The 19,744-nt window shown below is 45.7% G+C and overlaps 1 protein-coding gene across 2 annotated transcripts in view; it reads right to left on the bottom strand.

Annotated features, from left to right (window-relative positions):
* The window catches only part of PPT2 (palmitoyl-protein thioesterase 2), a 31,817-nt gene extending 15,385 nt beyond the window's left edge, over positions 1 to 16,432 (bottom strand). For both annotated transcript variants that reach the window (XM_033916195.1, XM_033916194.1), the window contains exons 1-2: positions 16,067 to 16,432; positions 6,131 to 6,284 (exon numbers count right to left, since the gene is read on the bottom strand). In XM_033916195.1, the coding sequence (XP_033772086.1) occupies positions 6,131 to 6,284; positions 16,067 to 16,198 (286 nt within the window). In that variant the 5' untranslated portion in view covers positions 16,199 to 16,432. The remainder of the gene's footprint in view (positions 1 to 6,130; positions 6,285 to 16,066) is intronic.
* Between the last annotated feature and the right edge of the window lie 3,312 nt (positions 16,433 to 19,744).

The following is a 19,744-nucleotide window of genomic DNA, read 5'->3' on the forward strand; positions in this document are numbered from 1 at the left end:
GGCACGCTGCTGGCCTCAATTACCTGTTGTGGAAGATCATTTCAGCGGTCAACCACCCTTTCGGTGAAGAAATATTTTCTGGTATCGCCATGAAATTTACCACCCCTGATTGTCCACGGATGCCCTCTTATCGCCGTGGGTCCTTTAAGAAAAAAGAGATCCTCTTCCACCTCGATACGGCCCGTGACATATTTGAACGTCTCGATCATGTCTCCCCTCTCTCTGCGTTCTTCAAGTGAGTATAGCTGCAACTTATCCAGCCGTTCCTCATACGGGAGATCCTTGAGTCCTGAAGCCATTCTGGTGGCCATTCGCTGAACCGACTCGACTCTCCGCACATTCTTTTGATAATGCGGCCTCCAGTATTCCAGATGGGGTCTCACCATGGATCTGTACAATAGCATAATAACCTGAGGCTAGTATACAGGTCCTGGACCTGATGGGCCGCCGTGTGAGCGGACGGTATTGGATTTCAAGAAGGGATTGGACAATTTTCTGAAGGAAACGGGGATAGAAGGGTATAGATAGAGGGCTCGTATACAAGTCCTGGACCTGATGGGCAGACTGCTGGGCATGATGGACCTCAGGTCTGACCCAGCAGAGGCACAGCTTATATTCTTATGAGGCTTTTTCAGATAAGGACAGAGCTTGCAGGAATGGGGCAGAGCGCTTGGGGACGGGGACAAATTTGTTCCTATGCCATTCTCTAGCCCAGTCAGACACCTCTCATCCTCTGAGCTGAGAAAAGGGGATATGTTCTCCGGCCAGGATATTTTGAGATTACCGTAGTCATGCCAGGAGCAGAACTACAGCACTTTCAGTTGTGAAACTGCTCAGCACAGAGCGGAAAAACAAGAACAAGCCACACTGGACTTCAAATCCCACTTCCTCCACCATCTCTCCTCATGACCTTCCGCAGATCAGTTTTTTTTCCTCTTGTGGTTTTAGTTTCTGAGCTCTCAGGGCAGGTACTTCTCGTACCTAAATTCTAACACAGCTGTAGGCCACTTTGAACATCATTTGGAAAGTTGGGTTAAACCTCAAAAGATGGGATGGGGCTCAAGCAGGAGGGAAAACAGGAACTGAAAAGGGAGAACAGAGAACAGAGAGAGAGAGAAAAAAAAGATTTAATTTATCTATTTATTTATTTGGATTTGATGTCACAGTTTTCCTTAGACAGAGTAACACAGGAGAATCAAATCCACAAACACGACGTGGGCACGAAGGAGTGGAAAAGTCCAAACAAAAGACTGGTGAACTCCAGATATTTCAAAAACAATCTTCCTTTATCTATAATAAGAAAACCCTAGAGCGCGCATGCGCTCTTGAAAATTCATGATTCCTGGCGCCGTGAGGTGTGCTTCTGTGGCAGTATTCTATTTGACACCTCACGGCGCTTGTAGGGGCTGGAGGCGCGTGCGGTGGCTGAAGGCACGCGACTGTGCTCTCTCCCTGCCCGCGTCCTCGCCGTGTCACCTCCCGCCCTCACTCGCCGCTGCTGATCCTCCTCTTCAGAGCAGCCTGCGATCGAGGCCGGCTTTAAAGAACCTCGCAGGCCGCTCTCCAACCTCAGTAGCATGCTCCCTCTGACACACGGGATCGCGTCAGAGGGAACGTGTTACCGAGTTGGAGAGCGGCCTGCTAGGTTCGCTAAAGCCGGCCACCACAATCGCAGGCTGCTTTGAAGAGGAGCAGGCCAGAAGACGCCGGGATGGAGGGAGGGTAAGAAGGGGATCAATACTGGGAGGAAGGGGGAGAGGGAAAGGGGGCTGCTTTAGGGGGAGGGGTGTGCTGGGGGAGACAGAAGGGGCCATGGATAGGGAGAGGGAAAGGAGGCTGCTTTGGGGAAGAGGTGTGCTGGGGACAGACAGCTTTGCTCTGGGGGGGGAAGACAGAAGGGGCCCTGGAGCGACAGGGAGAGGGAAAGGGGGCTGCTTTGGGGAGAGGGGTGTGCTTGGGGCAAACAGCTTTGCTCTGGGGGGAAGACAGAAGGGGCCATGGAGAGACAGGGAGAGGGAAAGGGGGCTGCTTTGGGGGGGAGGGGTGTGCTGGGGGGAGACAGAAGTGGCCATGGAGAGATAGGGAGAGGGAAAGGGGGCTGCTTTGGGGGGAGGGGTGTGCTGGGGGGAGAAAGAAGTGGCCATGGAGAGATAGGGAGAGGGAAAGGGGGCTGCTTTGGGGGGAGGTGTGCTGGGGACAGACCTCTTTGCTCTGGGAGGAAGACAGAAGAGGGCCATGGAGAGACAGTTAGGGAGAGGGAAAGGGGGCTGCTTTGGGGGGGAGGTGTGTGCTGGGGGCAGACAGCTTTTCTCGGGGGGGGGGGGGGGGAAGACAGAAGGATACAGACAGCGGCCAAGGAGAGAGAGATAAAGAAACACAGACAGACAGACACATCTATTCTAGCACCCGTTAATGTAACGGGCTTAAAGACTAGTTTTCCAATAAAACATCGATTCAACATGTGCATGTTTCAGTCTAACGGCCTGCATCAGGAGTCTACAATCATAAACACATATATTAATCAACCATGAATACGGAATGATAAAGAAGATAAAATAAAATAAAATGTCTCAAAGGACAAATTGAGTTAAATATACAGAGAAAATTCCATGAACACCAGAAAGAGGAGAAAGAAGACAAACAAATGATTCATAGAAAAAAAAACATTCCATATAAAATATCTCTAAAACACATTCATAAATGATACATCAACTAAACATGAAAACAGTGAAATAGCTGTTCTTAGAAACCATGATAAAAAAATTTTTGATTACATCATATCCGAAAATACTGAAACCACAGAAAAATAGCTTCTAAAGAAACATCAATTAATTATATATAAAAACACAGGGGTTCAAAATCATTTCTCAACCCAGAAGCAAGGGAAGAGGGGGAGGATTAGCCCTCATATTTAGACTCATTTGAATCCGCCACCCTAGCTTCAAACTCCTCAACGAACCTCGAAATCCTTACTTGTAAACTCTGGTCAGACCAATTAGAAGATGACTTAATTATAACGCTATTCTACATTCTCCCCAGGAAATGGTCCTCTGCTAAGGACACCTTCTTTGAATTCCTCCTTACTAACTCAATTGCAGGTCCCTACAACCTACTGGCTGGTGACCTGAACATCCGCCTGGAACAGGCAGAGCAGGGTGACACCAAAGAACTACTAACGTTCATTTCTTCCCTAGACTTCCTTAAGCCACCCACAGAAAAGACCCACCAAAAAGGTCACCAGCTAGACCAGTGGTCTCCAACTCAAACCCTTTGGAGGGCCACATTTTGGATTTGTAGATACTTGAAGGGCCTCAGAAAAAATAGTTAATGTCTTAGTAAAGAAATGACAATTTTGCATGAGGTAAAACTCTTTATAGTTTATAAATGTTTCCTTTTGGCTAAGTCTTAATAATAATACTGTATTGTAATTTATAGCTAGAGACATATGATCAAGAAAATGTTTTAGTTTACTTTTGTGATTATGATAAACATACCGAGGGCCTCAAAATAGTACCTGGCGGGCCGCATGTGGCCCCCGGGCCGCAGGTTTGAGACCACCGAGCTAGACCTAGTTACCTTTTCTTCCAAAGAGCCAGCCCAACCCAAAATACACTGGCATCAACCCACCTAGACTGATTCTTTATGGTCGGACCACCGATTATGCAACCTCCAACTTAGCTGGCAAGACAGACACTCCCCAACCAAACCCAAGGAGAAAAAAAGGAATAGGGAAAATGATAGCCACAAGAGGTTTGGTGAATCCAGTGGAATTCTGGGCTCACTACGATATTACTTCCACCGCAAACTCCGATTCCCTCTGGACCAATACGAGCACACAGATACTAAACACAATGGCCCCCTACAAATTAAGAAAAACAAGAAACAAAAGCCTGGATGGCTGGTTTGATGCCGAGCTAAGATCAGTGAAACGAGAACTGTATAAACTTGAAAGACAATGGCTGAAATCAGGAGAGAGCAAAGAGAGAGCAAACTGGAGACTCAAACTAAAAGAATACAAAAAAACTAATGACTACAAAACGCACTAATTTTTATGCGCAAAAAATGGACTCTTTAAGGGGGGGACAGGCCTTAAGGGGAGGGGATGCCCTGGTGTAGAAGTACACGGAGGGAAGGGGGAGGGGTTCAAAGAGACGTGCATATGCCGGACTTTGGGTGGGAAGAAATAATGGGTCTGAAAATAGAGGAGAGAGAGAGAGATGATGGACATGGGTTTTAGGGAGGGAAGGAACAGAAAGGGAGAGAAGTTGGACACAAGGGATGGTGTGGAGGGGGGGGATAGAGATACTGGTTAGGAGGGTAGTTGGGAAAATAAAGGGAGAGATGGTGGACCCTAGGGTGGTGGGGAAGGAGGGAGAGCTGATGGATGAAAGGGTAGTTAAGAAAAGGTGGATCTGTGGAGGGAGACAAAAAAAAGGAAATATGCCAGACATCCGGGGGAGGGAAGGGAAACGGAAGGGGAGGACAGAGATGGCAGATGGATGGTTAGCACGGAGAAAGAAGAAAGAAGGAGACCCTGGCAAGCAAGTTATCAGAAGACAACCAGAGCCTGGGACCAACAAGATTTGAATGACCAGATAACAAAAGGTAGAAAAACTAATTATATTTTCCCTTTTGTGATTACAATATGTCAGATTTGAAATGTGTATCCTGCCAGAGCTGGTGTTAGACCGCAAACGTGAGCTAGAATTTAACAGAGAGAGGAAAAGTCCAACATTAGAAACCTCTTTAAATTAGTTAACAATCTCTATGACATACAGTCCTTCTCCCGCCCTACCACTGACTCCCCACCATCGGCTGATGCCCTGGCTGTCTTCTTCAACAACAAAATCAACATCCTAAGATCCAATCTACCAGTCTCTACACACAACCACCTAAACTACCCAGTGGCTCAACACACTGTCGAACCCCGGGTAGACATGTCCTGGAACAAATTTTCTATCCCCACCTGGCAACAATTCTGCAAATTCTACTCGAAATACGTCGATTCATACTGCAGATTAGACTGTTGCCCTCCAAACATCATGAAAGCTGCCCCAGTCACCTTCAAAGCCAGGTTATACGATTGGCTCTCTTCTCTTTTGTTGTCAGGCACCTTCCCCGAGGAGTCAGGTCAGATCTTAATCACACCAAGTGTAAAAAAAAAACCCAAAGAATCTATCAAGCTGACATTAAAGGCCTGCCAATTCAAGAGATATCTGGGCTTGTTTACTTTATCCAAAAATACTAGGACTAGGGGGCATACGACTCAGTAGAAGATTTAAAACAAACCAGAGAAAATATTTCTTTGCTCAACATGCAATTAAACTCTGGAATTCGTTGTCAGAGAATGTGGTGGAAAGCAGTTAGCTTAGCAGGGTTTAAAAAAAAAGGTTTGGATAGTTTCCTAAAACAGAAGTCCATAAGCCATTATTAAGATGGACAGAGAAATTCCTAGGATAGGCAGCATAAAATCTGGTTTACTCCTTGCCAGATACTTGTGACCTCGGTTGGACATTGTTTGAAATAAGATACTGGGCTTGATGGACCTTTGCTCTGTCCCAGTATGGAAACTCTTTATGTTTTTATGTGAGCCAAGTCTAGGACAATCAAGCCACTCACTCATGAGGTTGGCTCTTAGGCATTGGTGGAATGAGGCATTGTGACATCACAATCTCAACTCTGGAATGTTGCTACTCTTTGGGTTTCTGTCAGGTATTCGGGACCTGGATTGGCCAATGTTGGAAACAGGATACTGGGCTTGACGGACCCGCGATCTGTCCCAGTATGGCAGCTCTTATGGTCTTAAGGCTGAAAGAAGAGAATCAGTGATGAGACAGAGCACAGCAGACCCTAGAGAAGAAGGAAGCAGACCTTTTGGTGCATGCTGGGAAGGCTTTACCCCTGCTGTGACTGCAGGGGGATCAGGCTTGGAAACACAGGGGAAGGGAGTGGGGATACCAGTAGACTGGAGAGACTGAGATTATACTTCACATGGCCTGGCTTAAGAGGGAGGTTCAAATCCTGTCACAGAGTGCACTAAATTAACCTATTTGGAGAAATTGCCCCGAGGGATGTGTTTGCTTGTGAGGAGGAAGGGGTGAGGTTCCCCCTTGCCCCAAGTTCTCCTTACCTTGGGAATAGCAGAGTAGGTGCACCCCGTCTGCTGCATTTTGCATGATGGGGTATATGGCCTCCCCAAAGCCCTTCACCTGTTCCCACAGTGGCTTCAGACTCTTCTGGTGATCAAAGAGGTCGATGACTGTCACGTTCGTGCCGGGGTGCGTCTGTGAGGTAGAGGGAGGACAATGAGAGAGAGAAAAGGAGGGTATTATTATCAAACTTTAAGAAATGCCGGAATCGCTCGTATTTTCTGCAATATTAAAAAATATATATCTCCTAAAGTCGCTAAATAAAATCTCTTTTCATAAGGAAAGGGGTGGGGGGTGGGGATCGGTACATTTAAAGATGGGCGCCTCAAACCGGAGCCCAACCTCTCTGAGACAGGACCAGAGCAGCTCCGAACTTACTTCTAAAATAAATTATATTATGATCAGTGGCTTTGCCTTCTTTGCTCTGTTAAAAAAAAAAAAAAAAAAAAAGCAGGCAAGACTGTTTGATGCACTCGTGGTTTTGGTAATTCAACACATCTTATCTGCATGGAACGATAACGCTGCTTTGTCGGTGGCCGCTTGGCAGGCTGGGGTTTGCCTTACAAGGAAATATGAGGAGGTCACTGCTTGAAAAAAAAAAAAGTGCAATTACTCAGTTCAGGAAGGTTTGGGCTCCTTTAGACACGTGACTGTTTGTTAACCGAGTCTTACCCCCTCTTCTACGAAACCGCGATAGCGGTTTTTAGCGCAGAGAGAGCACAGAGAGCCGCGCTGAATGGCCCGCGCTGCTCTTGGCGCTCATTGAGTTCCTCTGAGCGTCGGGAGCAGCGCAGGCCATTGGGCGCGGCTCCCCGCGCTAGAAACTGCTGGCGCAGTTTCGTAGAAGAGAGGGGATAGTTTAGGTTTGCATCTTTCATTCACTGGACTTCTAATTGTATTGTTTTTTGGGGGTGTTATAAGGGGAGAGGTATACTGTATTTTAAACTGATAAAATATTTCAACCCGAACGCCAGATGAGGCAGTCAAGAAATAATTGCTCCGTGTCTCCCAATCAACACAAAAAAAACGCTTAAAAAAAAAATCCAACACCATATGATTATAAAAGTGTGGCTGTGTAACGTTTTACTTATGCTAAGTAGACAGAATCAGTTACGGGGAAACTCATGAAATAAACATTGAGTGTCCACCAGGGTTTATCCCACAATCTTATGCACCCTAAAACACACCGCAGATGTGTTGATTGGGAGACACGGAGCAGGTTTTTCTATAGTTACACATTTTTACAACCTCCTCTGAAATAGAGGTCTGCACGGGAACGGGGATCGCGGGAATCCCGGGGGTCCCGCGGGAATCCCCCCTAACCCACGGGACTCCCACAGGGACCCCCCTCTGGCCCACGGGACTCCCACGGGGACCCCCCCTCTAGCCAACGGGACTCCCACGGGGACCCCCCCCCCCCTCTAGCCAACAGGACTCTCACGGGGATGGAAGGCTTTGGAAGCAGGGTTCGTCCATATAATATAACGGACACGTCAGCCTTAGTAAAAGAGGGGGTTTATAAGTTAATTACCTAACAGAAAAAAAAAAAAGGGTTCCACCAAAGAGATTCCACAAGGAAATCTGTGGAATTGATGATCCTGTCAGAAGTAATTGCTGTTTTTATGGGGACGGGCGGGGATGGAGGTAATTCCTTGCGAGGATAAGAACATAAGAAGTTGTCTCTGCTGGGTCCATCGCGCCCAGCAGTCCGCTCACCGCGGCGGCCCATCAGGTCTATGACCTGTAAGGTGGTCCCCCCTTATCCCTCTGTCTGTACCCTTCATAACCTTTCTCTACTTCTATCTGTATCCCTCAATCCCCGTGTCCTTCAGGAATTTATCCAATCCTTCTTTGAAACCCCGTAGTGTACTCTGTCCTATCACAGCCTCCGGAAGCGCATTCCAGGTGTCCACCACCCTCTGAGTGAAAAAGAACTTCCTAGCATTGGTTCTAAACCTGTCCTCTTTCAATTTCCCCGAGTGCCCCCTTGTTCTTGTGCTTCCCACTAGGCTGAAGAATCTGTCCCTTTTTACCCTCAGCGTGCCTGATTTTAAGAAGAAATGGGATCGTCACGTGGGATCTCTGCACAGAGTTAAATAGGGGAGGGTCATTGGGGTGGGCAGACTAGATGTGCTGCGGCCCTTATCTGCCGTCTTTTTCAATGTTTCTATGTTTCTATGTTACCCTTCAAGATCTTGAAAGTCTCTATCATCCCTCCCCTCTTCTTCTCTCCTTGCTGTTCACAACCCTACGATCAATTTGATATGTAACCACTTGTAATTACTATCTCCATGTTGTTTGCTACTCTATGATCAATTTGATATGTAACCACTTGTAATTACTATCTCCATGTTGTTTGCTACTCTATGATCAATTTGATATGTAACCACTTGTAATTACTATCTCCATGTTGTTTGCTACTCTATGATCAATTTGATATGTAACCACTTGTAATCTCTGTCTAACCAATTTGAACCGCCTAGAACTCTTCGGGGTATGGCGGTATACAAAAATAAAGTTGTTATTATTATTATTATCATGTCTCCTCTGAGTCTCCGCTTTTCCAGGGAGAAGAGCCCCAGCCTCTCCAACCTGTCTGCGTATGAAAGGTTTTCCATACCTTTTATCATTTTCGGCGCTCTTCTCTGAACCCTCTCAAGTATCGCCATGTCCTTTCTGAGGTACGGCGACCAATACTGGACACAGTACTCCAGATGTGGGCGCACCATCGCACGATACAGCGGCAAGATGACTTCCTTTGTCCTGGTTGGGTGGGGACGGAGAGGATCCTGGCGGGGACGGGTGGGGACGGAGAAGATCCTGGCGGGGACGGGTGGGGATGGAGAGGATCCTGACGGGGACGGAGAGGATCCTGACGGGGACGGGTGGGGATGGAGAGGATCCTGGCGGGGACGGGTGGGGATGGAGAGGATCCTGGTGGGGACGGGTGGGATTTCTGTCCCCGCGCAACCCTCTACTCTGAAAACATTTGTTTAGTGTTGGCAGTCAAGAAATATCCAGATATTCCAGACAAAGCAATCTTATCCAGATCACTTAAGATTGTTGTGTATCTGTCTCCATATCTGGATAGTAGATTGAATATTGGTGCTACATAGATAAGGAAGAGACTCAGTGCCAATATGTATCCTGAGGGCGTCAATTTACAGCAGGGGTCTCCAAAGTCCCTCCTCGAGGGCCGAATCCAGTCAGGTTTTCGGGATTTCCCCAATGAATTTGCATTGAAAGCAGTACATGCACATAGATCTCATGCATATTCATTGGGGAAATTCCGAAAACCTGACTGGATTCGGCCCTCGAGGAGGGACTTTGGAGACCCCTGATTTACAGTCTACTAACCAGATGGTAGGTTGAATATCGACAGTATCTGGATACTGACAGTCAACGACGCTATATCTTTCCACTGTCTTCGATGCACTTGATCACACCATTTCTCTAGGTCAGGGGTAGGCAATTCCGGTCCTCGAGAGCCAGAGCCAGGTCAGGTTTTCAGGATATCCACAATGAATATGTATGAAATGGATTTGCATGCACTGCCTCCTTGAGATGCAAATCTATCGCATGCGTATTTATTGTGGATATCCTGAAAACCTGACTTGGCTCCGGCTCTCGAGGACCGGAATTGCCTACCTCTGCTCTAGGGTAAACTGTTTCAGGTCATCACGTCCACAGATTCTGCCGCCAGTTATCCCCTTTCAGGTGGTGTTCCACAAGGATCGATATTTTCTCCTGTATTGTTTGTTTCTTAGTCCTATCACTTCATTAGGAGAAATATTTTTTCACTCAGAGAATAGTTAAGGTTTGGAACGTGTTGCCAGAGGATGTGGTAAGAGCAGTTAATGTAGCTGGTTTTTAAAAAAAGTTGGCAACGTTCCTGGAGGAAAAGTCCACAGTCCACAGGGACGGTAGCATGGAATGCTGCTACTATCTGGGTTTTAGCCAGATATTTGTGACTTGGATTGCCCTCCACGAAGACCGGATACTGGGCTTGATGGACCATTGGTCTGACCCAGTAAGGCTATTCTTATGTTCTTCTGACAAACCTGATCTATCACCATTACAGAGTTGTCCAGAAAAGTTCATTCACTGACCTAGGGTTACCATATGGCTCCAGAAAAAGGAGTACGGATTGAGACATCCAGGTTTTACTTCCATAGCTTTCAATGGAATTAACCCCAGATGTCTCAGTCTGTCCTCCTTATTTCCATAGATTTCAATGAAAGTAAAACTCAAATGTCTTAATCCGTCCTCCTTTTTCTGGAGCCATATGATAACCATAAGGCCCACCAATTACCACAGAGAAGGGTGATGAAAATTATAAAAGGGATGGGACGAGATCTCTGTGAGGAAAGGCTAAAATGGCGAGGGATCTTCAGCTTGGAGAAGAGATGGGGCAGAGGTGATTTGATAGAGGTCTATAAAATACTGAGTGGAGTGGAAAGGGTAGATGTCAATCACTTGTTTACTTTTTCCAGAAATACTAGGACTAGGAGGCATGCAATGAAGCTACTAAGTAGTAGATTTAAAACAAGCTGGAGAAAATATTTCTTCGTTCAATGCGGAATTAAACTTTAGAATTCACTGCCTGAGAATTTGGTGAAAGCAGTTAGCTTAGCAGGGTTTAAAAAAGTTTGGCTAATTTCCTAAAAGAAAAGTCCATACGCCATTATTGAGATGTACTTGGAGAAATCCACTGCTTAGTCCTCGGATAAGCAGCCTAAAATCTTGCCAGGCGCTTGTGACCTGGGTTTGAAACATTTGGTCTGTCCCAGTACGGCGACTCTTATGTTCTTATTCTTGAACCCTGAGAAAACAACAGCATGCCAGCTTACAGGACCAGCATCTTCTTTCACTTTCTCTTTTCAACTTTTCGATGTATTAGTTACCCCAGTGGACAAATGGAGAGCTCCTTTTACTAAACAGCGCTTGAGGCTTTCAGTGCGAGCCAGCAAAATAAACGCTCCGATGCTCACAGCATCAAAGCATTTACCTCACCAGCCCGCGCTAAAAACTTCTAGCACCATTTAGTAAAACCCAGCATTATCAACATCTTGGAGTACGATTGGATTCAAAATGAACTTTCTCTCATCAGATCTCAGTGGTTAAATAATAATAATAATAATCATTTATTCTTGTATACCGCCATACTGGGAAAGTTCAAGGCGGTTCACAGAAGTTAGAGCTTATACATACAATGCAGATAAAAATACAAAACCAGATAAAATACATCAGATTAAAATAAGAAAACTTATTAAGTTAAAACAGGAAGCATTAAGATATCAACCTATCGAATAGTTTTGCCTTTAACAAGTTTCAAGTTTCAAGTTTTATTTATATTTGATTAATCGCTTAATTAAAAATATATCTAAGTGAGGTACAGTGTATGAATAGACATAATACTAAAATAGTAGGTAACATGAAATATTATAAAATTAACAAATTTATACTAAAATTTACTAACATAGTAAATAAAATAAAATATTATAAAAAATTAACTATTTATACATTAAGCCATAATATAAGGCTAAAAAGTTTATAAATGATGTAAAAAAAAAAATAGTTACATGTAAGAGGAGCTCATAATTAATTCTAAAACTAAACGTTAAAAGCATCCTTGAATAAAAAGCATTTTAAATTCTTTTTAAAGTCGTTTAAGTTATTTATTTCTCTTAAATGTAAAGGTAAAGAGTTCCAAAGTTGAGGCGCTGATACTGAGAACAGTTTTCTAAACTCAAAATAGGAAGAAACATAATTTTTCCAAGCCATATATTCAATTTAGCGGCCTGAAATGAGGTGGTGGAGACAGAGACTGTGTTTGATTTCAAGAAAGCCTGGGATAGGCACGTGGGATCTCTTAAGAGAGAGGAAGAGATAACGGCTACTGCGGGGTGGGCAGACTGGACGGGCCATTTGGCCTTTATCTGCCGTCATATTTCTACGTTTGTATTCTTAGAGAAAAACACCATGCAGGAAGCTTGTTGTGTAATAGTTTAAGGAAACTTACCCTCTCTTCTACTAAGGTGCGCCAATCGAATTAGCACGCGCATGCAAAACGCGAACGCTTTCATAGACTAACATGCATGCGTTAGCGTACGTTAAAATCAATCAGTGCACCTTGGTAAAAGAGGGCTTTGAATAAAGCGGGGTTTTATTTGCACTTCGCAAACTCAGATCTGGGCGCAGCTATTGACACGTTGAGGTCCGTCGCACATTATTTCGCGCTTCCCTCAGTTCGCAATTCGACCGCTGCACTATCATTTATTCCGGTGTATTCAAAATCCGAGTTAAAAATGTTTACAGGCGCTGCAAAACGCAGCAGCGCCGGGTCCTTTGCCACGCTCGTCGATGAGATAGCAGCTCCCCGTTATTTAGTAAGCTTCACCGGCTGCCGGTGACGGGACTAAATCGCGCGAGACAACGGCGCGCCGACAACTGAGCGCAAGGTTGACGGCGCGCCGAAGAAAAGCACTATTTTAAAGGGCTCCGACGGGGGGTGTGGGGGGGAAACCCCCCCCCCACTTTACTTAACAGACATTGCGCTGGCATTGTGGGGGGTTTGGGGGGTTGTAACCCCCCACATTATACTTAAAACTGAACTTTTTCCCTAAAAAACAGGCAAAAAGTTCGGTTTCAAGTATAATGAGGGGGGCTACAACCTCCCAAACCCCCCACAACGCCAGCGCGATGTCTGTTAAGTAAAATAGGGGGGGGGTTCCCCACCAACAACCCCCGTCGGAACCCTTTAAAATAGTGCTTTTCTTCGGCGCGCTGTCAACCTTGCGCTCAGTTGTCGGCGTGCCGTTGTCTCACGCGATTTTGTCTATGAACCCCGGCTGCCCCCTAAGGATCACATGAAATTTTAAGATTCTGTCATAAAGCCTGAAAGCACGTCACACAGTTATACCTATCTTATGCTCGGTTTTACCAAGTCCTGGTAGAGGTTTCTACAGCAGCCCAGCGAGGTAACTGCTCCAAAACGCATTGAATTCCTATGAGCTTCGCAACAGTTATTTATTTGAGAATTTACATACAACTTTTAAGTGGTTTACATTCAGGTTCTCAAGCCTTTTTCCCTGTCTGTCCTGGTGGGCTCACACTCTATCTAATTTACCTGGGGCAATGGGGGATTAAGTGATTTACCCAGGGTTCTAAGGAGCAGCATGAGAATTTAACCCACAACCTCAGGGTGCTGAGACTCTAATCACTGTGCCACAGACTTCCTACTGGATTGCGGTAGAAACCTCTACCATGGTTTAATAAAAGGAGCTCTTATTGCCTTAAATATCCTACACATCCCTGCATATTACCTATAATCTCTCAACAACCATAGGCTAGTTTTACCCAATCCATCTAAAGCCTTTTGAGGATCTACACTCAGAAATGTTTTCTATTTCACTGTACCGTTTCTACGTAATTAATTACCCAATCGTCTTCGATCGGCAAATTCTTTTGTCAAGTTTAAAACCGGATTAAAATCACGCTTTTATTTTACCTGGCCTATCTTAGAATATAATTACCGGTATATTCTGCTTCTTCGAGGTCCTCTGTTTTTGGGACATGCTTGTAGCTGAGTTGATTTGTATACAAATGTTTAATGAGGTACGAGTTCTGTGCGTTTGCTCTCTCTCCTGTAATTTTATGACGTTCTGTTCTGAAACTAATCTTTTAGCCAAAGTAGCGGTTTCTACCTCAGTTTGGAGCGCTAAATGCTCCAACGTTGCTCAGACGCTCGTAGGAATTCTACGAGCGGTGGAACATTTGACGCTTAGGAAAAGATAAATAAGACCATAAGAATAGCCTCACTCGGTCAAAACAATGGTCCATTTTGCCCAGTAGCCCATCTTCATGGTGGCAAATCCAGGTCACTAGTACCTGGCAAAATCCCAAAGATTAGCAACATTCCAGAATCTCAAAGAGGAGGCAAGAGTCCAGAACCCCAAAGAGTAGCAACATTCCAGAATCTCAAAGAGGAAGCAAGAGTCTAGAATCCCAAAGAGTAGCAACATTCCAGAATCTCAAAGGGGAGGCAAGAGTCCGGAACCCCAAAGAGTAGCAACATTCCAGAATCTCAAAGAGGAAGCAAGAGTACGGAACTCCAAAGAGTAGCAACATTCCAGAATCTCAAAGAGGAGGCAAGAGTCCGGAACCCCAAAGAGTAGCAACATTCCAGAATCTCAAAGAGGAGGCAAGAGTCCGGAACCCCAAAGAGTAGCAACATTCCAGAATCTCAAAGAGGAGGCAAGAGTCCGGAACCCCAAAGAGTAGCAACATTCCAGAATCTAAAAGGAGGCAAGAGTCCGGAACCCCAAAGAGTAGCAACATTCCAGAATCTCAAAGAGGAAGCAAGAGTCCGGAACCTCAAAGAGTAGCAACATTCCAGAATCTCAAAGAGGAGGCAAGAGTCTGGAACCTCAAAGAGTAGCAACATTCCAAGATCTCAAAGAGGAAACAAGAATCCGGAACCTCAAAGAGTAGCAACATTCCAAGATCTCAAAGAGGAAACAAGAATCTGGAACCCCAAAGAGTAGCAACATTCCATGCTACCGATCAAGCAGTGGCTTCCCCCCGTGTCTGTCTCAATAGCAGACTACTGTCTGGAGAGTGCCAATATCCGGTCTGCTAACTGGATAACTTATCGGATATCTTACAAAAGCCCAATATCTGAATAGCAGAGTAAGCACTGCAAATATCGGACCCGTCCTAGTTCTACTCACATTGTCTCAATGTTATCCAGATTAAGCCAATGTGATCAATAAGGCTGGTCAGAAGCATTAATTGGACGGTACCTCCAAATGTCCAGTTTAGCAAATGCCGCTTTTGAATACTGACCCTAAGTATTTTCTGGGAATTGTTCCTGGAAGAAAAAGTATATGCGATACGTTATTTTTTTTCTTGATGTACATTGCTTTAGGGCTAAGAAGGCAGCCTAAAACTTCTAAACAAATACAGTCTATAAATACCACTCCCTTCCGCACCGGCTGCTCCATCTGCTGAACTCCCTCAGCAAAATTTGAAGGTAAGGGAGACAAACCCAGAAAAAGACACATACAACCAAATGCAGATATTCAGAGCAACAACGAAAGAAAGATTGGGGGGGGGGGGCAGAGACAAGGAGACAGATTATTTTAATTCTGGTTTTTGTTTACTACGTTTTGGCTTGACTGAGGGGGAAAGAAAGATAAAACAAAACCAACAGGAAAAAAGTCAACACATTCTACAGTCACCCAGTGGCTAAGAACAGCCGACCTGAAATCATTGCAATAGAGGAAGAAAACCAAAATTATACATGTACAAAGTGTCCAGCTCAGGAAGTTTCCAGCCTCTAGGAGACAATGAGTCTCAAAGAGAGACCCAGAGCCGGAAAGAAGAGACAGTGACAGAGACCACAAAAAGGAGGATCAGAGAAAGACCCAGAAAGGGAGAGAGAAAGATAAGCTAGACCTGTAATCTGATCCAAGCTGAGACCTGAGCATCAGCAGAGCCCAGGAACTGACCTTTATATTCTGCAATGCTTTTCTTTCCAGGGCCAAACTATGGGGCTGGGGGAAGGATCTGTGAACATGGAAGAAAGGGAGAGAGAGAATGTAGAGGGGGGGGAGGGCAGGAAGGCCCCTCAGCGGCTGAACCATGCATTAGCCTGAAGAAGGGGACCCTCTGTCCCAAAGCACTGTGCCGATTTTCTTGCCTAGGTGTGTTTTGATGGGGTACCCTCTTTCTTCACAGAAAGAAAGAGAGGCACCCCAAGAAAAAACCTGGGGGGGGGAAGCAAAGAGAGGGAGAGGAAGGAGAGAAGAATGTAGAATTCAGTAGGGTTGGAGTGGGGAGAGGGGAAGGGGCAAAGAGCCTGGAACCACATGCTCCCCCCCCCTTCTTTCCCTCCCTGCCCATCCCCCTCTCACCTGGTTGATGAACCCCAGCAAGTCCTTGAAGTTGGAAGGTCCATCGAAGAGCCCATGCACGACGATGATGGGCTTGTAGGCGGCCACTAGCCAGGGGGCCAGCAGCATCAGAAGCAGGGGACCACGGAACATCCTTCCCAGCGCCTGCAGGGAGACAACCAAAGCCTCCCGCTCCCCCAAATGAAAAGTGGGCACTAGGCACCCGGAGAGCTCGCAGCAAGGCCGGGGAAGGCAGCCAGGCAGCTGGACTCGGCCCCTAGGCAAGATCAGAGCTGCCAGGGCCCCCCTGCCGCCCCCTTCCCTGCCCCGATCCTTAAGATCGCCTCCTTCTCCTTCCCTTGCAGCGCTTCTGTTGATTTCCCATTGTAAGGAGTTTGGAGCAGCTGCTCAGCCCCGCCCCCTTCGGTTACGTCACCGTCCGAGCCACGCCCCTTCCCGTCCTCCCCTAGCAACGGTGGAGGCTTCCCTAACAACGGGCCTACTCTCCTCCCTGCAGCCTGGCCAAAGCTAGGAAATGTTCCTTTAGCAGTCCATTGCCTGGGCAAAAACCAGGAAATGTTCCTATGGAACATAGGTAAACAAAGTAACACAATAGAGTGATTAATAAAACAAATTAAGTACAACACCCATAATAACAGGAAAAAAAAAAACCCCAAAACACACTGGCAAAGTGCACAAAAACACTGTAACAATGACAATTCAGATCCTGATGCTCAGAGCACTGTTCTGGCCTGGGGACAACACAGGGTTGAATTTAGTGTTGTAACTGCTGCTTCTCCTCTTTCTTCCCAGGATTAGACAACGTTTTTCCTGCTCATTCTTTTGGGGAAAGGCCTTGAATTTCTGTAAGATTTTGCATACAGGACCGATTAAGCAGGGGTGTCCAACCTGCGGCCCAGTGAAGTATTTTGTGCGGCCCCAGTTGAGGGCAATGCAATGTTTTCCTCTGCTGCCCCTAGGTGTTTACCATCTTGCCGGCTCCCTCCTCTGTCTTGCTGCAGCGTTTGGGGCCCCAGAAACATTTTTTTTTGGCCAATGCAGCCCAGGGAAGCCAAAAGGTTGGACACCCCTGGATTTTACTTTCACATTGCTTCCAATGGAAGTGAAACCTGGCTGTCTTAATCCGTCCTCTTTTTTTCTGGCGCCATATGTAGGGTTACCAGACGTCCAGATTTCCCGCACATGTCCTCTTTTTAAAGAACTGTCCAGGGGTCCGGATGGCTTTTCCAAACCTGGCACTTTGTCATGCACACGTCCATCAAGCCACGTACATCCTTTTCCAACAGTGGCCAACCCAACTCCCAAGTGCCTAGAAGAAACCCAACGAGTAGCAACATTCCAGAGCTTAGATTGTGATGTCATAATGCCTCATTCCACCAATGCCCAAGAACCAGCCTCAGCAGTGATGTCACAATAGCTTGATTGTCCTTTACTTAGCTCACATAAGAGCTGCCATACTGGGACAGACTGAAGGTCCATCAAGCCCAGTATCCTGTTTCCAACAGTAGCCAACCCAGGTCCCAAGTACCTAGCTAGATCCCAAGTAGTAAAACGGATTCTATGCTGCTAATTATCCTAGCAGTGGATTTCCCCAAGCCATCTCAATAATGGCCTATTTACTTCCCTTTTAGGAATTGATCCAATCCTTTTTTAAGCCTGCTAAGCAAAACTGATTTCATCACATTCTCTGGCAACGAATTCCAGACTTTAATTACACGTTGAGTGAAGAAATATTTTATCCAGTTTGTTTTAAATCTACGACTCCTTACTTTAGTTCTCACATTTTATTAACCTGGTTTTCCAACCAGATTCAAACCCCTCTCCATTTTTTTTCCCCCAGTCTGGATTCACAGATCACTGAATACAGATTAAGATTAATTTTTAAATTGATGGGTTCTGACCTTTAAACTGGTTTTCTGCGCGTTTGAAGCTGCTTTCTAACTGGATTTTCCAGTGCATGTTATTCACCCAGTTCTTTTAATAGCTGGATGTAGGTCTGGTGGTTTGTGGACATGAGTTGATAGAAAGGCATGTTGGATCACGTTTAGGTCATGCTTACGTGGTGCAGTGGGAATTTTGTTCTTAGTATACCAGGCAGCCAGGCTTTGCGACCTCATCAAACAGAGGGCACGTGATGGCTTTGCGCATGAGGTGAGATGCCTGGTGGTTGGGGAGGGAGGGAATAGCTGCTGGAACATGGATCCTGGTAATTGTCAGGGAGTTTTGTTTTAGTTCAAACATTTTATTAAATGTTAACAATAAATAAATATTGCAAAAGCAAAAACTGTTGTCGATTCTTTAATATGCAAAGAGAGTGTGGTGCAGGGGTTAAATCTACAGCCTCAGCACCCTGCTCCTTGTATCCCTGGGCAAGTCACCTAATTCCCCCCTTGCCCCAGGTACGTTAGATAGATTGTGATCCCACTGGGACAGACAGGGAAAAATGCTCAAGTAGCTGAATAAATTCATGTAAATCATGGGGCAATGGGGGTGGGGGAATTAAGTGACTTGCACAAGGTCACAAGGAGCAGTGTGGGTTTGAACCACAACCTGAAGCCATAGGTTTAACCACTGAGCCACTCTAGAAATCAAAATTGAATAAATAAATAGTGTGAAGAGCTTCAGCCTCTGATAACCAGAGCTGGTATTGTGACATCATAATGCCTCATTCCACCAATAAGAGCCAACCTCATCAGTGAGGTCACAATGGCTTCATTGTCCTTACACTGTACTTGGCTCACTTTTACTACATTTTGATTTCTAGAGTGGCTCAGTGGTTAAACCTATGGCTTCAGGTTGTGGTTCAAACCCACACTGCTCCTTGTGACCTTGGGCAAGTCACTTAATTCCCCCACCCCCATTGCCCCAGGTACATTAGATAGACAGGGAAAAGTGATTGAGTACCTGAATAAATGAATGTAAACCGTTCCGAGCTCCCCCTGGGAGAATGGTATGGAAAACTGAATAAATAAAAATAATTTTTCAGTTTGTATTTCTTATCTTCCCGTCACTTTTTAATCTTTTTTTTTTTTTTTTTTAGGGCTGCATTACAATTAAAATTTGTAACTGTGATTACAATTACACACACACTTTAAGGTAGGTTATTTGATTTTCCCCCTACTGCAGCTCCTCGTGACTCTGGGCAATAGAGGGTTAAGGGTTCCTTTTACGAAGCCGCGTTAGCGGTTTAACGTGTGTAATAGTGCGCACTAATTTGCTGGCCGTACTAGCCGCTACCGCCTCCTTTTGAGCAGGCGGTAGATTTTTCCGGCTAGCGCGGGGGTTAGCACGTGCTAAAAAGATGCGTGCGGTAAAAGCCGCAGACGCGGCTTCGTAAAAAGGAGCCCTAAGCTGGCGGTAGCATTTTTAGCGTGCGCTGATTAGGGTGCGCCAACCCCCGTGCTATGCAGAAAAACTAACGCCAGCTCAACGGAGGCATTAGCGTCCAGCGCGCGTGGCATTGTAGCTAAATCCGCTAGACACAGCTTAGTAAATGGAGCCCTAAAGTGTCTTTGCCCAGAGTCACGAGGCGCTACAATGGGGGTAAAAATAACATACCTTTAATTACGTGATTAGTTGCGATTACAATTTTAACTAGGTCAATTGCGATGGGCATTCACCCACTGGGTTCTTGTACTGTACGACATTTGTTGTCATAGTTCCAGGGCTGTTTTTCTG

This window comes from Geotrypetes seraphini, chromosome 12 (genome assembly GCF_902459505.1).
Source record: "Geotrypetes seraphini chromosome 12, aGeoSer1.1, whole genome shotgun sequence".
NCBI classification, from domain to species: domain Eukaryota; kingdom Metazoa; phylum Chordata; class Amphibia; order Gymnophiona; family Dermophiidae; genus Geotrypetes; species Geotrypetes seraphini.